Below are 23,508 nucleotides of genomic sequence, written 5' to 3'. Positions count from 1 at the left end.
CTGCAGAAAACTAACGTACACCTGGCCAACTGCTCCAGGCACCGCTCCCGCTGAACATTCAATAGGAGTATCCTATCCAGTCCTGCCAACCAGTGCCCAACTTTGTAGCAGCGAGGGAAGTAGAGAGCATGATGTCGTCTAGAACTCTAGGTGGCCTCCCATGCCAAGATACTTATTGTCATAGTACCAAGGTTGCACAATGCAAGATCTGGCATCTTGCTTGGGGGTGTGCCATCTTGGCATTTCCCCCATGCCCAAGAGCACCCTACACTGGAAGCCTATAACAAGGGGGTGAGGGGCACTTCCCACACTGGATCCATTCCTTTCCTACAGCAGGTACAGACAACATGCAACCTCACGTCTAGGAAGGTCTCTAGGTGGCAGCATCTGATATCTTAGCTGGGCTACTGTGGGGTAGGGAACCGAACAGCTGGCTGCTTGGTTGGTGAGACCAGGAGCACCACTTGGTCTTGCCCATATAGACTAGCCCTACCCAGAAACCATCAAGTACTAGACATACACTGCCAGGCACAGCAGAGGTCATATGCTAAAGGAAGCATGGTTGGTGTTCAGCAAGAGGATACTGCTTTTGTATATAAAACACTGGAGGGACCTTCAAAGTTACATCTAAGAACCATGAGCTACAGAGCCAATGGTTAGGGTATAGAAGTAGGCCTGACTGTCACACAGCAAGGAAACAAAGCTATGCCCAGTTCTGTCTTGTCTCATTTGGTCCAAATCTAATAGGAAGTCTAACCATGTTAACAGAATGGAGGTGACCAGGCTACAGATGTAGACTTATGTAGTCTATCCTTCTCTGAGAGAGCTGGAAACCATTACTGGCCAGAAGACCTCACGTCCATGAAAGACAGCTTACAAGGTAGAGCAAGAACAAGTCCCAACTGGAAAACGTAGGCTAGGAGCTAAGGATTTGTTTTACCTTTAAGACAGGATTTAACATGCATGCAGCTCTCAGATTGGGGTCAAACTGCAGTATACTAGGGCCCACATGTAATGTGTTAACAGGTCAGGAAGGCTGGGGTGGCCAGATTCACCAAGCAAGGGGCCTGAGTTAGCCAGGGAGGTACCTTATTGGCCTAGGTAAGGCCCAAATGTTTTTCTTGCTTTGAAGTGCTTGGGAAGGTGCTCAGAGCTTAAACACACCAGGCAAGCGTTTTACTACCAGTCAGCACAACCATTTTCTAGGGTCTGTAGCTTCTGCCTTCAGATCTCTAAGAGCACAGAATCACTGGAGTGAGGTTAATAGCCAAAGAGGTCAGGGTACATCTGACCTCTAGCTCAGAAAACACAGGCCTGGTATCCATTCCCCCAGCACTGATTGGGCTGGCCTGGGCTGAGATAGTACTCAGAAGTGAACTTTTCGGGCCACAGGACTGGTCTAAGCTGGGATTCTTGAGCTCAGTCACCTGCCCCAGGATCTGGCAAGTGCTACCAGGCCTCCTGGTGTCAACCTTTGTGCAGACAGCCATGATGTGCTGCTAGACAACCATTAACCAGAACAGTGTGGCCATCAGCAACCCCAAGGCAGAGTCCAGTCGTTCAGTCAGGGAGCTGCAGTTTCCTGGCTATGTAGGGTGGAGTGGACTGGTTTATAGCTGGGTGGGGCTGCCAATCACAAGGCAACACTGCCCTCTTCTGGTCTCTTACAGGAACTGCAAATATTCAGTACCAGTGCCAGAGGATACCTTCTGTTCACATACTACTGAGCATTTCAAATGAAGAAACTGTTGCTCTCCTAGGCTCAGCTCAGAGTTCTAGGAACAAAAGAACATACCCCACATGCTACCTTGGGTGGGACCCAATCCAGGCTTGGTCTGGGTCTTCCAAGACCTGCATGCACAAGCCCCTTCTTCCACGCTGCCCTATCCCAAATCCATCAGAACTCCCATCTTCTAAGTTTAAGTGCCCTTATCTCCCAATGGGCAACAATCTTGCCTTGGGTATTAAGAGTTAACAGCTCTGCCCCGCCCCTTCACCTGAGTCTATTCTGGATCCAAGACTGTTGGGCCAGGGTTACACTTTGCTACTTTGAAATCTCCAAGTATATGTTGGGCAGTGTTGATACACAGCAGGTAGAAGCAGGTGGATTTGAGTTCAAAGGCAGCCTGGTCTACAAACAAGTTCCAGGACAGCCAGGGCTACATCTTAAAGGAACACTACCTCTCCAAGTATCTATATGGAAATTCCTCATCCAAACATCAAGACACAACCCCTCCCTTAAACCCAGCTCCATTCTGTGCTGTGTCTGGGTGGACACATCAAGGATAGGCCCCTCCCACAAACAATGAGACGTGATATATGGCTGCAGGCCCCAAGCAAGGTTCAGGACACACACATGCCTCCAGGTGGTCCTTTATACTCCCAGCCCTGGGCACACACACCACTCATTGAACACCCCAGCCTGAATAGTATATTTTCTCAGTAGCCACCAGAGGGTGTGTTCACTTGGTAAGCTCCCAAGGCAATCTCTTGTGAGTTCTGCAAAGGTTGTCACTGCCCCACCCCATCACAGTAGGTCCATCCTGTCCCTCTCAGGAGACTTCGGACACTCGCGTCACTAGCTGTTGCTCCCACCACAGCAGCTGGGAGTGAATCGGGGTGAGCAGGCTTTGCCCGGATCCCAGAACTCTAGTCCGTAAGTCCTCATAACCATGCCTCACTCCAGAACCACGGTGCCACCCACTGCCTCCAAGGCTGCTTTGATCTTCTCGGCCTCAGCTTTGGCGACGTTGGCTTTGATTTCCTGGGGCAGGGACTCTACCAGCTTCTTGGCCTGAAAGAGACAACAGTCAGAAGTGTGGGGCATTAAAGCTGTCCCACCGAGGAGAGGAGAAGGCACTGAGGAGCGGGCCGCACCTGGACGAGGTTGATGCCCTGGACGTAGTTCTTGATCTCCTTGATCAGCTTTACTTTGTCCACAGGCTTTGCCTCTGTCAGGCGGACGGTGAAGTGTGTCCGCTCTTTCTGTTTGGGGACGTCTTCCTCCTCGGCCGCCTTAGGGTGTGGAAACAAAGATGAGGTGAGTAGGGAAGGATGGGGTGTGGCTGCCCCACCAGGACCTGCAGGTAAGATCCAAACATAACCTGAGCTCTACCTGCACAAAGCCACACCAGGCAGATCTTTCACAGGACCTCTCCCCGGAACAAGACATACTCTGTGCCTCCCTTTGCCATCCTCTACGGCGGTGTCCCTGTGTGCTTTTGGAATTTGTGAGACAGAGTCTACTCTGTGTAGCCCTGGATATCCTGGAACTTGTCCTGTAGACCAGGCTGGCCTCAACTCAGATCTGCCTGCTTCTGCCTCCAGAGTGCTGGGATTAAAGGTGTGCATCGCTACTGCCCGGCTCATTTTACATCTCTTAAAGATTGTAATTGATGGGGCTGGGTAGATGTTTGTCTTGCAAGTTTGAGGATCTGAAGTGGATCCCTGGAGCCCATGAAAAAGAAATGAGGCACAGTAGCTTGTGCCTGTGACCCAGCACTGACAAGGAACACAACAGGACCCAAGGGCCCACTGGCTACCCAGCCTAGCCTTATCAACAAGTTCCAGGCCGAGGGAAAGAACGTGTCTAAAAATGAGGTAAGTGGTGCTTGAACACGGAGGCTTCCTTGTGAACGCACGCACACGCACGCACGCACGCATATATAGGTAACCAGCAATTGGAACCTACAAGGCAGGGAGAATAACAAATGCTTTGCAGATAATAAATGGTTACAGAAACATCAGGACTACCTCAATCCTCAGCCACGACAACGACAGAACCATTTTTGAGGGGGTGGAATGGGAGGGGAGGGTTGAGACAGGGTTTCTTTACGTGACAGGCCTAGGTGACCTGGGACTCACTTTATGGACCAGGTTGGGTCAAACAGTTTCACCTGCCTCCTGAGTGCTGGGGTTTGAAGGCATACACTACAGGCCCGGCTAGAGTGACAACTATTTCAAGCCTTATTCTTGTGGTCCCAGCTTTGAGCCCCACCATCTGGGACACAACTGGATTGGGCCTGCATCCTGATACAGTTATGACCTTTTTCAAAGGCACTCCAGCTTAGGCAATGAGACCTAGCCTTGCTTTAAAAGTGAAGTCTGGGCTGGAGAAATGGCTCAGAAGCTAAGAGTACACTCTGTTGTTCATAGGAGCCTGAGTTCAGTTCCCAGCACCCATGTCAGGCTGGTAACAACAGCCTTCACCTCCAGCTTAAGGGACCCCACACTCTCTTCTGACCTCGCTAGCTACCCACATACATGTGGCACACACACAAACTAAGCAGCACTTATCTGACATAGGGTTTCACTGCGTTGCCCTGGAAGGCTGAGAATTCAGAGATCTGCCTGCATTTACTTCCCAAGTGCTGAGATTAAAAGTGTATGCTACCTTGCCTGGCCCTCCCTTCAGATTTCTTCCCCCTGGTTTTTCAAGTCAGGGTTTCTTGGTACAGCCTTGGCTGTCCTGGAACTCACTCTATAGACCAGGCTGACCCCGAACTCAGAAATCTGTCTGTCTCTGCCTCCCAAATGTTAGGATGTGTGCCACCACTGCCTGGCTTCTCCCACTCAAAATTTAAATATCCCTTGGAGGGCTGGAGAGATGGCTCAGCGGTTAAAAGCACCGACTGCTCTTCCGAAGGTCGTGAGTTCAAATCCCAGCAACCACATGGTGGCTTACAACCATCCTTAATGAGATCTGACTCCCTCTTCTGGAAATGTCTGAAGACAGCTACAGTGTACTTACATATAATAAATAAATAAATCTTTAAAAAAAAAAATCACTTGGAAACCCTCTGTCAGCCAGAACTCTTTGAGAAACACCTTGCTTTCTCTTCCTCAACACCTTCAAGTTTGATTCAACATTGTCATGTTGTAGAGGCCTTCCTCGAAATTCCAAGTCTCTTCCCTACCTGTCCAAATTGGTGCAGTGCACTTGAGGCAGGCACTCTCCCACAACATCTCTGTGCCCTCCCTACTTTTAATAATACTCAAGACTGCTGCACTGTTTGGCGTACCGTTTCCTCTCTTCAGATCATTTTTCCCACCAGTGTAGCTCAGAGGGCAGAAGGAAAGCTAGCTTACAGAATCGAGGTCCTGATCCCCAGAACCCATGCGGAAGGGGAGAACCCCCAAAAGCTGACCTTTGACCACCCCCTGCTCATGCACACCCACACACATGCACGCACTAGTAAAGATCTCGAATGCCTTCGGCAGAAAATTTCCCAAAGCTATTGCAGGGAGCCCACAGCAGAACACAGGGATTACAGCTACAGACTCAAGGAGGAACAGGGAAATACCTAAGTTATTGAGTCGGGCAGTTAACTGGGCACACAGAACTGGGTCTTCCTGTGGCCTAGGCTCACCTCAGAGGCCGGTGCTGCAGCAGAGACGGGACCAGGCACCATGCCACCCATTGGCATAAGGCCGACATCCTGGATCTTCAATGTTTTCTGTAGGATGAAGGAGAGGTCTCAGTGGCTGCTTATCAAACCCTAAATGGAGGTACAAATGGAGGTACAAGCCTATTTGGCCCTACCACCTAGGAAAGTACATTTGATAATTTACCAAACTCCCAAAACACCCCAGAAGAGACAGGGACCTCTGACCTTTGTTTGGTAAAAATACAACTAGAAGGCAGGGACTTTAGTCCTGGCCTGTGCCGATCTCTCCTAATACCTTCAGGAGTTCGTTGAGGTCTGAGATCTCCAGGAGCGTAAGGCTGGCAATGTCTTGGACCAGCTGCTGGATCTTGGGGGGGTATTCTTTGGGAGCATTATCCAGAGGTGCGCCGGCGAGTGCTTCACTCCTTCGGTGGCTGCTGCTTCTCAACTGCCGCGCTGCACAGACGCTGGGCATCTGTTGCCTACCCCAGGCAAACAGCCGTTAGATCAGAAAAAACGGGAGACTCAAGGGTACAAGATCCATGTGCTCAGTCTGCCACCGCTGAGGCCAGGCTCCACAAGCTGGGGTTAAGGGACCCGAAAAAGCTTTCCTACATTTCCCATAGAGCCTCAGGAGCCCACGACTATGTCTGCAATACTGCCCAGAACGGCAGGCTTCTGGTTGAATGGAATACATCAGCCTGGCGGGTGCACAGTGCTGCACCAAGCCTTCCAAAGCACGGGGCTCGGGCTATGCTGCCGACCACGGCGATGGGTCTCAGCGGCGGGAAGCTGGGGACGAAAGGTACCTGCACCCAAGGTCGCCCAGGCCGAGCCGCCCTCTCCACGCCCCGCAGGCTGGGCCGCGGAAGGTGGCGATGCGCCCGTCACCCCTTCCCTCTGAACCTACTTCCTGCCCGCCGCCCCGGCAATGGCGCTCTAGACCACCGCTTTACCTGGCAAGGCGAAGCGCTGCCCCCCGGAGTCCAAGCCGTGGCCCCCACAGGCAGCGGCTAGCCGCCACCGGCAGCATAGCTCCGCAAGCGGGAAGGTCACACGCGGCTCTAAGCGGAAGCGACGCTCTATCCGGGAGGAGGCGAGCTGTCCGGGCCGCTCTAGCCCGGGTTGGCTCCTGGTATTACGCACTAGGCGGTGCGACGCGCAGGCGCGGAGACAATACTGGGTTGGCGCTTTCTCCATCAGTCGTGTTCCGCACGCCTTTGTCTCGCCAGGGGAATAAGTAGGCGCCCCCACCCCTTTACCTACGGAACTCATAGCCCCTTGAATTCAACTCAGTGGTCCAAGAGGTTAGCAACCTCAGGAGCCCAGTACTCTAAACCTAGGAGAAGGAAGGGCCTGGAGTCCTCCCAAGAGCTCACTAGGCGGAACCGCCTCCTTTGAGTGCACACTAAGGCGGGCGCTTAGCGGGGAGGGAAAGAGCAAAACTTGAGACCTCACAGAAGTCAGGTTGAACCGTATATTTCAGGGTGAGCTATTGAGAGCTAAAACCTTAAGCAGTGGGTAATCCTGAGGGCAGTTGGGCTGCAAAAGCCCGCGTTTGCACCCTTCCTCACCCGCCTGGTGATGTATCCTGCACCAGATGAGTCTGCAGAATCCCCACCAGGAAGGAGACTGTTGGCAAGTCCACGGTTTCTCAGCCAGTACCCAGCACACTCCACAACAGATGCAGACTATTAAATTGTTGGTCCAACCCAGCCTGCTGCCCGAACAATCAATCATGAGAGTTTTGAAATACATTTTATTTTCACTGCTCTGCACTGAGAGATGACATCCAAGGAGAAGGGGAGACAGAGATACCTAAAGCTTCTACCCTTGCTGTGCAGGAGCCACATGGTTCTTCTGGGTACCAGGGCCAGGCCTGGACACCACACAGTTAGTTCACATCAGACTCCGGGCCAGGCTAAGCATCCCCACAGCATTCACCTGTGGCACCCAACACAGCCGGGCACTCTCCAGAGAAGGTTCTACTTGCCCTGCAGAGCCCCAGTCCCGGGGAGGTCAGACGGCATCAGGACTGAAGCAGGGAACCAGTGATAGGAGCCAGACCACCGAGGACAGGGAAGAGGGCCAAGGGGGAAGGCCCACCCCTTGCTCACAGAAGGGACACTACAGGGCAGTAATAGGGGAGGAATGGCTAGTTAGACATATAAGTGGTTTCTGGTGAACTGTAGTGTTACTCTGCATGGTGAGCGCCAGACTCAAGGTCAGTCAAAGGAGATGAGCTGGGCCTCACTGCCCTGTGCTGGCGGTCCCTGTGTAGGCGCTGGCTGGGCCACAGGGGGTTGCTGCTGGGGAGGGCCGGTGCTGGGGGCCATCTGGAGAGAAAGAGCAGATAGGCTCATCACCCCCCTTCACAAACAAAACCTTCGGCTTAGAACAAGCTTCACCTTAGCACATAGTAGATCAGGTTGTTACCAATATGGCAATGGCACGTGTGATCTCTTGTAAACTTGTCTCCTGTGCAATATGGACGCATGTGTACATACGTGCACTTAATGGCATGTCATGATTCTGTCTGCTGAGCAAAGCCCCTGATGCACCCAGTGCAAGGGATCAAAGGAAGCTCAGAAGTCCAAGGGCAGGCCGCTGGGAGACGGCTCACCTGCTGGTACAGGGGCTGCTGCCCTGGGATGTAGGGCTGCTGGGCTGGCAGAGACGCATCCTGCCCGGGAAGGGCGGTCATGAGATTCTGTGGGAAGTAAGATGGAGCCCGACACTGAGTTATCTGTGACCAGACACAAACAGACCCTCCTGGCTGGAAGAAAGCAGAAGCGAGAGCAAGGAGGAGAGGGCCTGCCTGGGATAGCCCTCTGTGCCTAGCAAAGACTAGGTCTCTTTACCTGCATATTGTACGGCTGGTAGCCCATGGACATTGGCTGGCTCCCCATGTAGCCTATGTTGCTGGTCTGTGGAGGCTGTGAGATGGCTGGGAGGCTCTGTGGGGCCTGAGAAGCCACGCTCTATGGAAGGAAGGCAGTGAGGTGAGGGAAAAGATGAGGAACAGGCAACGGCTGGGTGTAGATGCTGGGTGCCCACATACCTGGTAGCCTGGGGTTGGTGTGGGCTGGTAGGAGGAGTAGGCAGGACTGGTGGTGGGCCCGGCCTGGGCCTGAGGGGCTGCCTGTGCCCCAGGGGCACCTGTTGGGTACATGTAGGCGCTGACCATGCTGGGATCTGTGACAACAAAGGTGAGCTGGCTCAGCACAGAAATGAGATTAGAAAAGAACACCCTCGCCTGGGTTTCTCCTTTTGTTGTGACTTTCAAAGCCAGGGATATGTTTCACATCCTCGTAAAAGAAAAGTAAAGCCAACATGTGTGGGGGTGGGTGGGGTGGGGTGGGGTGGGATGAGGTCCTATGGGAGGGGGAAGCAAAAAAAAAAAAAAAAAAAAAAAAAAGAACCAAGTTCTTTTTGTTTTCATAGTGCAAGGGGCTGAGCCCAGGGTCTTATCCACATTGGGCAAGCACTCTCTACCTGAGCTACAGCCCCACCCTTCAAACTGTCTTGGAACAAGTGGTAGTCAGACTGAAGGAGTTAGGGAGAGCTGACACTGATAATTTCTGAAGCCCATACTTGGAGTTTCAAAACTGAGACCACAGCAACAAAGACAAACAGTCCTGACTTACAGCAGCCCAGGCTAACACTTCAGAAAAGACCACTATGATAGAAATGAAGACACACACTAGGGATAGTGCAGGCCATCCAAGCTGTCAGAATGGGAAACATTAGGGGGAACCTAGTTTGCTTCTCACACACACACACACACACACACACACACACACACACACATACACACACACGGTCCTCAGTAACCTACAGACTGTAAATTCACCCTAAGAACCTAAGCCTTAACCGTCTGTTAGGCCTTGGAGTCCTCCTGCCTCAACTTCTCAAGTGTTGGGATTGTAGGATGCACACCACCATATACTGTCTGAGATTTTGCCTTCTAATGACTGACTATCCATCCCCACAGAGAGGACGTGGGATCCCAGAGAACCAAAGAACAGACAAAGCAGGTAGAGTGCCAAACTGACCTTATCAAAAGGTGACAGGCCAGTTAAGGTGACACAAGCAATCAGCACTCACGTGGATTACACCGATAATGTATTAAAATCAACTGTGACAGGGACAGAGATGGCTCAGGAGTTATAACAGCTGAGTTCTCTTATTCAGACTCAAGTTCAGATCTCAGTTCCCATGTCAGGTGGCTCAGGCTCCTATAACTATAGTTCCAAGAGATACAACCATCTCTTCTGGCCCCTGAAAGCACCTATACCCACACACATTACTAAAAAAAAAAAAAAAAAAACCTGTCCGAGAATGCTATCGCACACCTTTAATTCCAGCATACAGGAGGCAGAAGCAGGTGGATCTCTATGAGTTTCTGGTTAGCCAGGGTTACATAGTGAGATCCTGTCTCACAAAATAAACAAATCAATCTTTAAACAAAAAAACCCTCAGGGGCTAGAGAAATATCTCAGTAGTTAACAGCATTTTTTGCTCTTTTAGAGGATGCAGACTTGATCCCCAGAACCTATGATGTGAACCTATGTTGTGGTTCACAATCATCTTGAAACTCCAAGTTTCAAGGCATCCAAAGCCTCTTCTGGCCTCTGCGGGCAAAGCCCAGCTCACCTGTGGTGCACAGATACACATAAGGAAAATATATAAAATAAAGTTGCTGGGAGAATGTGGTGCCTGCGTTTAATCCCAGCACTTGGGAGACAGAGGCAGCCGAATCTCTGAGTTTGAGGACAGGGTGGTCTACAGAGTGAGTTCCAGGGCAGCTAGAGCTACGGAGAAACCCTGTCTCAAAAAAAGCTAAAATCAATAGCAGTAAAAGACTGTTTTCCTCTCACAGCTCACAGCCACAGACGACAGGGCAGAGGGAGGCTGACGACACTAACTGGCAGGAAGCAGATGCAGGAGTCTGAGCCAAGACACCTGCAGTCCTGAGGTGCTTTCTAAGTGACACTGTTGATAATGGGGACAGATGAAAAGCCCGCTGAGCCCACCTCAGCCACCCACAGTGATGTGACCACGAGATACAATGACAAAAGATGTAGCCTGTGGCATACGGAAGTAGAACCACCGGACAAAACAAATTGAGGGCAGTTTGCCAACTTTAGTACAATGGTTCAAGGCCACACTATAGGCACAAAGCAGAACAGGACATATTTATAAGAGAAAAGGTGGGCCAGGCGAGCTGACAGTCCTGAGGAGATTTTCTTTACTGGGGCACTGATGAGAACCTGCTGTGACCCAGTGGCTCCTGGCTCTGAACATATCCTGACTTTAGTAAAGGGATTTTACCTGCCTGGCACCCTGGAAGAGAGTGAGGAGGGGGAGAGAGAGAGAGGGGGGGGGGTGGGGGGGAGGGAGGGAGAACATGTGTTTCCATATGAACAGAAAGAAAAAAAAAAACCAACTCTAGAAAAATAGTCACTTAGAAAACTTGGGAAATTCTTTATATTCTCACGGTCTTCTGTAAACTGGCAAGATTACCTGCTGTTGTGCCAGGCATGCTGGGGTAGGGGCCAGTGGCTGGGGCTGGCTGGCTCATATACACACCATGCATCGGAGAGCCCTCTACTGAGCCTGCTGGGCTGAAGGTGGCAGGGAAGCTGGTTGGGCCTGAGGGCTGGTAGAGTACACCCCCAGCCGTGGGCATAGCCTGGAGCTAGAGACAAAAAAGAGCCAACAGTCAGAGGGGGTGTCTTTGGCCTATGATGGGGATGGGCAAAGTGGGGTGGGGAGCACCTGCCTGGGCATAAGGCAAGGGAAAGGCAGGCATCTGGGCGCGCATCTGGACAGTCTGCTTCTGTTGCTCCAGACGCATCTGCCGTTCCTTCTCCTGTTCCTGCAGGCGCTGGATAGCTAGCTGTCTCTGCACCTCCAGGTACTCCTGAAGCAAGTGAGAAGCAGTGGTCAGGCTAGCCTGGGCCTCCCCTACCCACATGCTGGGTCAGCTGCCATACCTGCTTCTTCTGTCTCATGATCTCCAGTTTCTGTGCCAGCTGGATCTGGCGTTGACGCTCAGCCTCCTCAGCTGCCCGGCGCAGCTTCTCCCTGTGTTCTTCACGCAGGGCGCTCAGAGCCCCTCGGGCGTCACGTATCTGTGCCAGCTTGTCCTGAAGGCCCTCGTAGTACACTGTGTAGGGAAGAGGATAGCTCAGACCTTTCATGGGCTGAGAGCCTAGGTGGTGTGGGCCTCTGTTCTCCTTGAGCAGAGCTGTTGGCCCTAGGGCTGGAGACAGAAAGGAGCAGAGCAGGCCCCACCAATGGGACCACCTCACGTGAGCATGCTGTGGAGGAATTGAGAGGCTCAATGGAGTATAGGCAAAGAGTCGTGGGTGTCCCAGGGCCCCAGGAATCATTAGCGGGACCCCGGAGGGTGGGCACCTACGCCTGCGCTCATCCAGCTGGTTGAGCAGCTCGAGCAGCTGCGGGTGCATGGTGTTGATGGACTGGAAGAGTGACAGCACAGCCGAGTCGTTGGTGATGCTGCGTCCCCGCATGTGGTTGCTCTTCATGCGGTTGACAAAAGTGCTCACGGCATTCTGCAGGGCCTTGAGGAACTGCTCATGGCTCTCCTCCGACTCCCCATTCTGGTACTGCTGGAGACACAGTGGGTAGCTGAGCGCCACAGCAGGGTGAACGCTATGCCCATTAAGCTCAGGAAGCATCCTCGCAAAGGTGCTAGGCAGGTAGATAGGCGCTGCCCACTGTGTCCTTCATGCTTGACACGTGACATGCCTGGTCTGCACACAAAGCACAGAGCAAGGCCCTCTTCCACCTGTGACTGGGCATGACTGGCAGGCACCTCAGCAGTTGAGGGACAAGGAGGGCCGCCTCTGAGGCTGCAGAATACTGGGTCCACAGAGCAGCTGGAGCCTGGAGCCTCCTTACTCTGACACAGCCCCCAATCAGGACAGGAGGCACAGCTCACCTCACTAAAGGGGCCGCTGCAGGGAGTTATGGGCTGAGAGTCTGTCTCTGGAAGAGGAGCCTGGAAGAGATCAGAGGATTAGAGGGTCTCTGGCCTACGTTAGACCTTGCCCTAGGAACGACAGTCAAGAGAGCAAAGGAGCCTCTCACCTCTGCCATGCTGTTGGGGGCTGTATGTCCTTCTCCAGGCTGGGCAGCAGGCTCTGTCAGGGGCACAGGTGCAGATGGTGTGGGGCTCTTCCGTGCTTCCTCCTGTTTCTTCTCCCAGTAGTTCCGGTTGAGGTATCTTGCAAGCTGCCAGGCAATAAAGGAGGGGATGAGGCGGCACTGGTGTGGTCGGGCCGAGGAGCAGGGAGGACAGCACCCAAGACCGCTGCTTACCTCAGGGTCGATGTCCTCAGCCAGAGGTGCTGATGAGTTCTGGGGAGACAAGCATTGAGTCTGAGGAGCCACAGGATCAAGTGATCAAGTGATCAAGTGATCCCAAGCAATCTTTCAGACAAGGACCCACATGGCACCAAATGACAGCAGATCTCAGGGCTAGCCAATGTTCTAGCCACCTGTCTGGCACCTGCCAGCCCTTTCCTTCACAAGCCCTTTGTGGCTAGCATCCACTTTCCTTTGGCAATAAAATCTTAAGACCCTGGGTTATGAGACTATCATGTGCCACCAGAACCAAACTTTATTAAGGCACAAGGCAGCAGTGGCCACACTAACTTGACTATCTAGGACGGAGCCAATACTACATGAACACTGTGCTTAGCTCTAACGAAGCCTTTAGTGTGAGCCCTGCTCACAATCTAGGAAGGAAGAGTTTCCACCACCCGCAGGTGCCAGGGCTGTTTCTAGCTCCGGGTCCCATCTGTGGCTGGCTACTCTAGAGAGCTCTACAGAGCCTCCAGGTGAAACTCTAGATCTGCTACATCTTCACTTCCTGTCTACAGAGCTAGGGATGACGTGGGCACCAGAGGACCAGGCCTGTAGAACTTAGTATGTGCAAGGAAGTATGGAAGAGATTCTTCTCCCTGGCAGGGGGATGCCATTCTTGGCGTCCTCAATACGCCACAGTGAAGTCCTGAATCAACAGGACCCTGTGGTGATCCCTGGAAAATGAGCAGCCAGCTTGGCTGAAAAGGCTCACCACAGGCGAGGAATACAGGCTGCCAGCTGGGGGCGCAGAGGAAGCCAAGGGCGTGGGCTCTGCCTTTGGATGTGCTGTATATGTTGTTTTCTGTCTCTGCGGCAGAAGAAGAAACAGAATTAGAGGTGTATATGGCAGAAGCTAAGGAGCTGAGCCTCCACATACCCCCGCTGCCACACCTAGAGTTCTCCATCAGCAGGGGAAACTCATAGGGCCCCATGGCTTACCATCCTCTCTTTCTCCTCAGCCTCTGACTGTGATAGGGCCAGAGCCAGCTGTAGCTCCTCCTCTTCCTGCAGGGCTGTCTCATCCCGCTTTGGGGGCAGCTGAGGACAGACAGAGTAGAGTGAGAAGGGCCCCTGGGAAGGGGTGAGAAGGTGTTCTTGGGTCTAGAAGGGACCTTGTACCTGAGACTGCTGTGACAGGGGGCTGGTCAGGTACTCTGGGGGCAGCTCAGTGGTAGAGGAAGCCTTCCCTTCTGCCTTCCTGCAGACAGAATGAGACGCCGTAAGCAACCATGCACTGGCACCATCCTTCCAGGGTTTGCTCACCATCTCCACAGACTGACAGTGAAGGTCCAAGCTCACCCTCCAGAGAATGGCAGAAGGGACCTCGGTGCCTCAGCCAGCTGCAGAAGGTAAGTGGGTCTCTCTCCTGGCTGTGCTGAGCAAGGGCCTTTCTATAGTACCTACATATTGCCCACTGCGCCTACCATGACCAGCAATGGTCCTTCCCTTCAGAAGGTGCCAGAAAGGACAGTGTCTTAGTTAGGGTTTCACTGCTGTGAACAGACACCATGATCAAGGCAACTCTTTTTGTTTTTTGGTTTTTTTTCAAGACAGGGTTTCTCTGTATAACCCTGGCTGTCCTGGAACTCACTTTGTAGACCAGGCTGGCCTCAAACTCAGAAATCTGCCTGCCTCTGCCTCCTGAGTACTGGACTAAAGGTGTGCGCCACCACGCCCGGCTTGCAAGGCAACTCTGATAAGGACAACATTTAATTGGGGCTGGATTCAGAGGTTCAGTTCATTATCACCAAGGTGGGAACATAACAGCATCCAGGCAGGCATGGTGCAGGAGGAGCTGAGAGCTCTACACCTTCATCTGAAGGCAGCTAGCAGAATACTGACTTCCAGGCAGCTAGGATGAGGGTCTCAAAGCCCACACCCACAGTGACACACCCACTTCAACAAGGCTACTCCTCCTAATAGTGCCACTTCCTGGGCTAAGCATATACACATCACAGGCAGTAAGGCCCAGGCAGGCCAGGGTTTTCCTAGAGTTTGATCTATATGTCGGAGATTTCTCCACAAAGTAGGGCTGAGGGCCATATATATAAAGCATAATTAGCATTTCAATTTAAACATGCTCTTTTCTAAAGGAAAAAGCATGCTTTAACCACAGCATTGGCGGTCATGCCCAACTACTCTCCCCAACCCAGTTCCCAGCAAATTTTAAAAATTTACAATAAACACAAACTCATATGGACACAGGAACACAAACCACAGTTGAGAAATCCAAGAGAAGGGCTTGCAGACATGTTCTCATGTACACAATTAAACATGCCTCTTGGGCTGGTGAGATGGCTCAGTGGGTAAGAGCACCCGACTGCTCTTCCAAAGGTCTGGAGTTCAAATCCCAGCAACCACATGGTGGCTAACAACCATCTGTAACGAGATCTGACTCCCTCTTCTGGAGTGTCTGAAGACAGCTACAGTGTACTTACATACAATAAATAAATAAATCTTTAAAAAAAAAAAACATGCCTCTTTGTATCACACTTGCTTTTTGAAGACAGGGTTTCTCTGTGTAGCCCTGACTGTCCTGGACTGGCTTTGTAGACCAGGCTGGCCTTGAACTCAGAGATCCACCTGCTTCTGCCTCTTAAGTACTGGATCAAAGGTGTGCACCACTATTCTCAGCTTGTAAACTTCATTTCCAATCCAAAATAAGAATGTGTGGACCAGGTCTGAAGTCCCAGAACTGGAAAGGCTACATCAGGAGATTCAAGTCCAAGCAAGAGCCTATCTAAACAAAACTCAAAGCCAGTGACTGGCCCAGGGCAGTCTCAGCTGCTATGCAGCCACAGCACCCTGTCCACCCTGTCCTAAAGTGTGGGGCCACAGCACCCCGCCCAAACTGTCCTTGAGTTTGCAGCCATGTCACTATGCCCACCCTGTCCTAGAGTGTGGCCATGTAACCCTGCCCACACTGTCCACCCTGCTCACCCTGTCCCAAAGTTTGGGGTGCTGGGGCCGCCTGCAGAGCAGCATTGGTTTGCCCCTTAACCCTCCTGACAGAGCTTGAGGAGCTTGTGCGGCCTGCAGTTCTGAAGCATCACAGAGTCCGCACAGAGATGTGAACACTCACTTGTTCAGCTGCTCATAGCAGGGCTCACACACGCGCACCTCCTTCTCAATGCCGAACTTGGGGATGGTGGAGTACTTGGAGGAGCACTTGCCACAGAAGATCTGCCCACATGCTCGGCAGTGATGCTGTGAGACAGAGCAAGACAGGCCCAGTGAACAAGAGCAGGCACGGGGGTAAGGACAAGTGGAGCAGAGAGGTGAGGACTCGCAGGAAACTCAGTTCCAGCCACCACTTGGAGGAAAGGAAAGGAATTAAAAATAAACAAAAATAAACAGAAGGGGCTGGAGAGATGGCTCAGCGGTTAAGAGCATTGACTGCTCTTCCAAAGGTCCTGAGTTCAAATCCCAGCAATCACATGATGGCTCACAACCATCTGTAATGAGATCTGACACCCTCTACTGGTATGTCTAAAGACAGCAACAGTGTACTTATATATAATAAATAAATCTTTTAAAAAAAAAAAAAAAAACAGAAAACAGGTGCTGATTCTGGAAGTACAATGAACCCCAGTGCTGTTGCTCAGACCCTGCAGGCTCCACATTCACAACTGTCAGGCGGGAAGTGAGATGGGAAGCTATAGGGGCCGCTGGCCACACAGGCTGTGGACCCTAGAAATAAGTTCTTCCCCGATCCTAGAGAAAGCCTAGAGTGACCCTGACTCAGCCTAAGCTTTCCACGTTCAGATCCCCGAGGAGAAGCTGGGCCCTGCCCATGAGGCAAACGTCAAATGATGACACTGAGCACCACAGAGGCAAACACCAAGCTCCGGCCCCAGCCACCACACAATTCTGAGATGAATGTGGTTCCGAAACCATCAGGTTAGAGCAGACTGACAGGATCACACAAAGGAGCGCTGCTCTTTGTGAAGATGGCAGGGGCATGAGACCAAATACTCGAGTGAGTCTCTGGGGGATACTCACCTTGCGGGTCACCACCCCAAACTGTACTCTGCACCGATGGCATTCCTCAGCATCCACCCAGTCAGGGGCCTGGGGACAACAGTCATCATCACATTTCCCTCCCCAGTGCTTTCAAACAGAAAGGTCACCAGAGCAGGTCCCAATGTGACTACCTGTGCCAAGACCATCGAATTCTGTGGCCTAAACCACATGGCCCAGGGTTAAGTTGCTCCAAAGAGAAGACCTTCCTCCAAACAGACTTCTTGTCAAAGGTAGAATCCTGACACTTGCCAATTTTGTGGATGTGGGTTTTTGAGACAGGGTTTAGCACCTCACTGTGTAGCACTGGCTGTCCTGCAACTTACTGGGTAGACTAGGCTGGCTTTAAGATCACAGAGCTCTGCCGGCCTCTGCTTCTGCCTCTGAGATTCTGGGATAAAAGTGTACACCATTGCAACTAGCCTAGTTTTAAAGCTGTGTGAAGAAATTCACTCTGGGTGTGGTAGTGCAAGCCTTTAATCCTAGCACTCAGGGAGGCAGAGGTAGGGGGATCTCTGTGAGCCTGGTCTATAGAGCAAGTTCCAGGACAGCCAGGGCTAAACAGAGAAACCCTCTATCAAGAAAACAAATAAAAATCAACCAACTAAACAAACAAAAAATTCTAAACAAATGTACTCCCTCCTTTCTTTTTGGGGGGATGGTGGGGGTGGGTGGGGTTGGTTTTTCTTTTCAGTTTTTTTGTTTGTTTGTTTTTGTTTGTTTCGTTTGTTTGTTTGTTTTTTTCGAGACAGGGTTTCTCTGTGTAGCCCTGGCTGTCCTGGAACTCACTCTGTAGACCAGGCTGGCCTCGAACTCAGAAATCTGCCTGCCTCTGCCTCCCAAGTGTTGGGATTAAAGGCATGCACCACCACTGTCCGGTGGTTTTTCTTTTCAAGACAGGGTTTTCTGTGTAGCCCTGGCTGTCGAGGACCCTCATATTTAGACCAGGTTGGCCTAGAACACACAGAGATCAGCATGCCTCTGTCTGTGGAGGGCTAGGATCAAGGCGTGCACCACCACCTGGCTGGCTGGCTTCCTTCTTTCCTTCCAAAAAAAAAACCTCTTGCTCTCCTATCCTCTCCCCCTCTGTCCCTTCTCCCCTCATTCCCCTCTCCCTTGCCACGTGCTCACGGCCAGTCTCTACTCCTCTCTTCTCTCTCTCCCTTTCTCTCCCTCTACTCCCCTCCCCGTGCCCTAAATAAATTCTATTCTATACTAAAAACAAAACAAAACAAAACAAAAAGCCAGTACCAGAGCGCGTGTAAATGCCAGAGTTCGTTCTACCCTGAATCATACTTGTTGTAGTCAAATGAAGCCAGTGCTACACCCACAGGCACCATAAACACTTTTCAACTTGACCTGGGGCTAACGGCTGCTTTTCTAACTGCTGGTTCGTTTGCTTTACTGAGTACTGTGTGTATGACACTCACGTGCTTTACAGTGAGCTAAATCCTTCACGTTGCCCTTCTTTTGGGTCAGGGTCTCATCACATATCTAGCACAGGAGTTCATGGCAATCCTCTTCCGGAATGCTGAGATTAAGGCATGAGCTACCCCTACCAAACCCCAAACAAGAAAGAGCCCCAGGTCCTCCCTTCTCCTTCCTCTCCAAAGCTACTAAGCCAGTCAGTACTGGCTGACCCAGGACTCACTCTTTCAGCAGCGAACATGGCATCACTTTCCTTAAATTCAGGGAAGACATGTCCTGGGAAGAGAAGGTGACAGTCACTACTGGGTGCCTCCCTGGTCACCACTTCTAACCCCTGACATCTGCCTCATCAGACAAAACTGTCAAGACTAGGAAAGGATACTCAGAGTTCTCTGAGATCCAAGCCCAACCATGTGCCACCACAACATCCTAATCCATGATCCCCTTTCTTTAAACTCCACCAGCTCTCTAGGGCTGCCATATTGCAAGAAAAGACCTTGTGCCTCCCTGGCCTGGCCTAAAACCCGCCGGTGTGTGTCTCACACACAGCGACAGCATTCCGGTTGTCCTCTCTGCTGGCATGAGCCACTCTTGTAGCCTTGCAGCAGGTCCAGTGTACTCTGACCCCAGGGTCTGAACTGGAGCAAAGGTGCCAAGGCAGAGCTGGGGACACAGCTCAGTGCGTAAGCAGCTCACTGACTGCTCCTTCCAACCAACCCATTCCATTTCCAGCACACAAACGGTGGCTCACAACTGCCTGTAATTCTAGTCCCAGGAGATCCAAGGACACCAGGCATGCACATGGTCCATGAACATATACTGCTGGCAAAGCATCCATACACATTAAAACAAAAATAAAAATTAAAAATAGAAAAGGTGCCGAGGCCCAGGGCTGCTGCTGTGTTCAGAGCTCCTAGCATCCGCCACCCTGACTTGTGAGATCTTCCCTGTCCACTCATCCTGCGCTGCCCCCAGGAACCATGCCACTCGGAAACCTGATTAGCTCTAGACTTTAGTGTTTACTGCCTGAAAATAGCCTACTGCCTCCCTGTGGGGTAGATGTGTAAGGTGCAAGACCTTGTCAGAGCCTGGCCTCTCTCTACGGAGCTCTCCAAGGTTTAGGGAACACCGCCTCCTCACTCCCAATCACTCAGGGAAGACCAGTCCGCCCTCCCTTGTCCCTATCACTGATGTTACCTAGTGTTGCTAGAAAGACAACCCTGTGGCTCCTAGAGAGCGTGTTCTCAGCCTGGGGCTGGGGCTGTTCTAACTTACCTTCTACCTTCATGATCTGGTATGTGTCCTGGACCACCTTGTACTTGGGTTCGTTCCGGAAGGCATGTGCCCAGGCCTGGATCAGGTACAAGATCTTGTTCCGAACATTAACTTCCACTTGCCTCTGTGGAGCAGGAAGAAAGTGGGGAGGGCTCAGGAGACTCCAGGTGTCTGAGGTCTCAGAGGGAAGGGCCATCTAGTAAGACCAATTGCCCTGAGCAGAGACGATTAGTGCAAAGGTAGGGGAGAGTTCCTAGGGTTGCCAGACACCACTTAATCACAGAAGCGACTCTCTTGGGTCTATGCTTGCTCAGGGTCACAACTTTTAATCCCCCCCAAAAAATCAGGGGACTCCCGGAGACTACACTGCTTCATGTTCCCAATCTACAACCATGCCTCCTTCTATCTCTCCAGGGGATCCTGGGCAGTAACACAGTTCTCTAGGGTCCACAGCTAAACTCTCCAAAAAGCATGAGGAAGACAGGACCATGATCTGAGAGAGGCAGGGTGATATCCTCTTCAGATGTTTCTCCAGGGGCTCAGGCCCTGTGAGCTACAGTCCAGCTTCATGCTTGGCACTCTCAGGGAGGCTGTGACACATTATGTTGGGATGAAGCAGCTTCAGGAAGGGATACAAGGGCTTTTACACTGGGATTTGCGTTTCCCTCTAAGGGTTCCTTCCAGGAGAGGAGCAAGCCAGCCTGCTGCCCCTTGCAGCACAGTGGGACACAGTGTGCCAAAACAAAAACAGCGAGGGCTCCTAACACTTAGCTCTTTTACAGCTAGGACCTGCTAGAACAAACAGGACCTGGTCTGATTCAGCTCACAGCTCAGCGCCTGAGACAGGTTCTGGGCAGCATGAGTTGGGGCTTCCTGAGAGACCAAACCCTGATGCTGGATCCCATGAAATGGGGAACAGCATCGATTTGCCCAATCCAGCTGTATCACCATCCACATCACAATCCTTAGGTGGTCCTGGGGATAATCTCACATGGATCCAGAGAGTCTTTCCTCCTCTGCTGAAGGGTATGAATTCCATTCTCCCTGGGGCAGCTCCTTGCTCAATCATTTTGCCCTCTTGATTCTGTCACCTAAACTTGGACCTCTCTGCTCAGATCTCTCCCATCCCTGAATGTGCTGCTCTGAATGTCTTCCTCAAGCTCACACATATACTCCATGGCCATCTATGCTCACAGGGATGTAACCTACTGCCCTTAAGAGCTCAGCTGCATGCCCTAGTTCTTGGAAGCCTTTCCCAGTCCCAAAAGAAGTGTCTTTCTCATCTTGCAAAAATGACCCATGAGTCTCAAAGCATCTCTCCCAGGGTCTACGCTAGACTCACAGTAAGTGACCATTCTTACCCTCACCCCCTCTAACACACCCACTGCTCTTCCTGCTGTATTCTGCCCACAAACAGAAGATTTGGCACTATACCTGAATCTACCTTCTCTTGTGACTCCCAGGACGCCCGCCTACCTTCAGCAGCTCCTTCAGTTCTTCCATGGTCTGTTTGTTGGCCACTTCATCATGGACTGTCTGGCCACAGTTCTTTACCACAGACTCCATCACCTGAAAACCCCAAGGAAGAGAAAGGCCTAGCTCGTGTTCAGGGAAGAGGCAAGAGCCCCTCTTGCTGGAAGACAGGTCTCTGAACCCACCTAACTTGTTAGAAACCCCAAGCAGCAGCTCAAAGTCGGGTTCCAGGCCCTGATAACATCCAGTCCCTCAGGGGTACATGGATGACAGCTAGAAGAGCAGCATTTCTGCTCCCTCCCATTCCCATGAGAGCAGCCAGGCTCAGTGGCCGAGCTCACAACTGTACGAAGTGCTAAAGGTCTCCACTGGTTGCTATGTGGAGACCTGACACCGGAAGGGTAAGGATTCTTGGAGTCTGAGGAGAGAAACAACTGCAACAGCGCTCTAGTTACCTCCAGAGCATACAAAGCCACGTGTGGGTTCTTATCATTAACCTTCTTCTTGATGGAGTTTACAGCATATTTTGCTCTGGAAGAGGGGGGAAAAAAAGGGGCGGGGGGGTAGGAATTAGTAACAGCAGAGAGAGAAAAGGATGGGAAAGCCCTCAGTATGGTTAGGAAAGCCCTCCTCCATATTTCTTTAAGTACTGAGACAGGGGTTTTCGTACCCCAGGCTAGACTCAAGCCTTGGACTTCCTATCCTTCTGTCTTCACTTCCTAAGTGCTGGGATCACAGAGAGTGCTGTCACACCTGGGGTATGACAGTGCTGTCACACCTGGGTTATAGTGTGTTGAGCATGACACTCAAGGTTTAATACATGCTAGGCAAATACTCTACCAACTGAAATATAAGCCAACCATGAGTTTAGCCTGACAGACCTCCTCAAGGAAATATCAGTGAGTCTAAGTATCTCCAAATTGTGCTGTTTTAATTGTCCCAAGATATCAAAACAATCTGGATTAAAAAAAAACAAAAAAACAAAAAACTCATGTTGCCCATTTAATCTTAGAAGAGGGGTGGTTCTCTTCACTTACTGTGTGTCCCCCTGACGGATCAGGTCGCAGATCTGTAGAATGGACTCCCAGTCTGTCTCCAACAGAAGCTGGCTGGTGGCTTTGTCTAAAGGGAAGAGATGCCCATTCAAAGGGTCCATTGAGCTATGTTTCCGAGCCGGCCCGTCAAAAGTCAAGAACATCCCTCATTTTATACAGCCAAAACCAAACTGAAAATCCTCTTGAAGTACACTGACAACCATGGAAATGGCATCCTCCCATGCAAGAAGCAAATAATGTGGAAATGATACTTAGTCCCTATCAGCTGTCAGCTCAAGCTCGGCTTCACTCAGTTCCCACAGACCCTCTGGAGAGAGGTACTACTTGCATCTGCTTTAAAGATAAAGGAGGTAGAGAATGCCCTTTGTCACAGCTTGCTGGGCACTTTAAAATGGCATACCCTGCTGCTTCTCAACAGAGTCCCATCATTTAGAAGTTTTGTCCTTTACCTCTTAGCTGGGTAATGTAATGGGTCCCTTAGCAAGCTCTAGAAGATGAGGGATGATTTCTCCATGTCAAGTGGTACCCCCAGCCAACACCTCTTCACACTCGGATCACCCCTCCCTTACGAAAGTGAGCTATCCCAAGATACACCACCCTTGTTACTCATTCAACAAGTTAGTGGATTCATACCTGACGTGCTGAACCTCCCAGGATATGAGACTAAGGTAAACATCTCATCATCTAAGATTCCCCTTTGAAAACCTTAGCTCAAAAAGGAGCAAGTGAGCAGCCTAGGATGGGGCCTGCTCCTGAACACATTTATTGAGGGAATGGTGCATGCATGTCAAACTCATTTTTCCCTCCTAAAATTTACACTGTCCAGGAACCTCAGATAGTGATATCAACAAGCACCTTCAAAAATGAGAAATACATGTCTTCTCAAACCCCCAGGCACTACCAGAGCGCAAGAGGCTGAGGTCCTAGGAAGCATTCCCCAAGGGGCTCGAAAGGTTTAAGGAAGGCAGTATCGGTTCCACCCTGCGAAAAGGTATCGGGGTCTGAGACCCGCATGAAGCTAAGATCTGAGTCATGACTTCATGACTCAGGACTTTGGCCCAATCGGTTCAGGACCGTCGGACCCGGAGGAAGAGAGGTCCGTCACGGACCCCCAAAGAGCATTCGTCACTGGAACCCCAGGACTCAGTGTACAGCCCGGGCGGCCACACCCGAGGCCCGGGAACCGTGCAGTGCTCCCCGGAGGCCGACGGCCGGTCTAGGTGGCCGGCCCGCTCTCCTGAGACCTACGGAGGCAGCATCTGGCCGGTGCGCGCGAGGGAGCTGACTTGGAGCTGACGGGCGGACGCGTTACCTAGGAGACGCTCGAAGGTGCCGCTGCCTCGCCCCATGGCGACCCCACTCCGGACCGACGCTGCAGTCGCTCCCTCTTTCGGAGCTGACGCGCCCCCCAACTTCCGCTTCCGCCTTTCTTTTTCTGCTCGCGCACGCGCAACGCCTCCGCGCCGCCCCGA

At 51.6% G+C, this 23,508-nt stretch overlaps 2 protein-coding genes across 11 annotated transcripts; both read right to left on the bottom strand.

Annotated features, from left to right (window-relative positions):
* Positions 1 to 2,357: 2,357 nt before the first annotated feature.
* Positions 2,358 to 6,475, bottom strand: Mrpl12 (mitochondrial ribosomal protein L12). Its single transcript, NM_027204.3, has 5 exons — positions 6,344 to 6,475; positions 5,683 to 5,869; positions 5,370 to 5,456; positions 2,878 to 3,015; positions 2,358 to 2,794 (listed from the first exon to the last, which is right to left on the bottom strand). Exons 1-5 carry the CDS (start codon positions 6,418 to 6,420, stop codon positions 2,678 to 2,680), a joined length of 606 nt encoding a protein of 201 aa, NP_081480.2. The 5' UTR covers positions 6,421 to 6,475; the 3' UTR covers positions 2,358 to 2,677.
* A 652-nt stretch (positions 6,476 to 7,127) lies between these two features.
* Hgs (HGF-regulated tyrosine kinase substrate) lies at positions 7,128 to 23,507 on the bottom strand. Of its 10 annotated transcripts, none has more exons than NM_001159328.1 (22): positions 23,349 to 23,477; positions 22,019 to 22,103; positions 21,437 to 21,512; positions 20,985 to 21,077; positions 19,509 to 19,632; positions 18,457 to 18,509; positions 16,788 to 16,856; positions 15,868 to 15,992; positions 13,905 to 13,983; positions 13,725 to 13,823; positions 13,498 to 13,593; positions 12,738 to 12,776; positions 12,507 to 12,650; positions 12,358 to 12,417; positions 11,815 to 12,025; positions 11,387 to 11,559; positions 11,173 to 11,313; positions 10,914 to 11,088; positions 8,449 to 8,582; positions 8,249 to 8,368; positions 8,011 to 8,097; positions 7,128 to 7,723 (listed from the first exon to the last, which is right to left on the bottom strand). In NM_001159328.1, the coding sequence occupies exons 1-22, from the start codon at positions 23,383 to 23,385 to the stop codon at positions 7,613 to 7,615; spliced, it is 2,331 nt and encodes a 776-aa protein (NP_001152800.1). In that variant the 5' UTR covers positions 23,386 to 23,477; the 3' UTR covers positions 7,128 to 7,612. The 10 variants fall into 10 exon arrangements, with proteins under 10 accessions (NP_001152800.1, NP_032270.3, XP_006532333.2 ...); NM_008244.3 differs by having other exon boundaries at positions 11,815 to 12,022; XM_006532270.3 differs by having other exon boundaries at positions 7,129 to 7,723; positions 8,011 to 8,163; positions 12,738 to 12,797; positions 23,349 to 23,507.
* Between the last annotated feature and the right edge of the window lies 1 nt (position 23,508).

Source organism: Mus musculus, chromosome 11, assembly GCF_000001635.26.
Source record: "Mus musculus strain C57BL/6J chromosome 11, GRCm38.p6 C57BL/6J".
Taxonomy (NCBI): domain Eukaryota; kingdom Metazoa; phylum Chordata; class Mammalia; order Rodentia; family Muridae; genus Mus; species Mus musculus.
This window is presented reverse-complemented; position numbering and strand designations above follow the sequence as displayed.

Coding starts and splice junctions, on each gene's coding strand:
- Hgs (XM_030245590.1), bottom strand. CDS start 22,712: ATGTTTACCTTAGTCTCATATCCTGGGAGGTTCAGCACGTCAG. Junction 22,104..22,669: donor TGGGAGGTTCAGCACGTCAG/GTATGAATCCAC, acceptor TCTTCCCTTTAG/ACAAAGCCACCAGCCAGCTT. Junction 12,651..12,737: donor CTGAGGACATCGACCCTGAG/GTAAGCAGCGGT, acceptor ATTGCCTGGCAG/CTTGCAAGATACCTCAACCG.
- Mrpl12 (NM_027204.3), bottom strand. CDS start 6,420: ATGCTGCCGGTGGCGGCTAGCCGCTGCCTGTGGGGGCCACGGCTTGGA. Junction 5,870..6,343: donor GCAGCGCTTCGCCTTGCCAG/GTAAAGCGGTGG, acceptor TGCCTGGGGTAG/GCAACAGATGCCCAGCGTCT. Junction 2,795..2,877: donor AGGGCATCAACCTCGTCCAG/GTGCGGCCCGCT, acceptor TGTCTCTTTCAG/GCCAAGAAGCTGGTAGAGTC.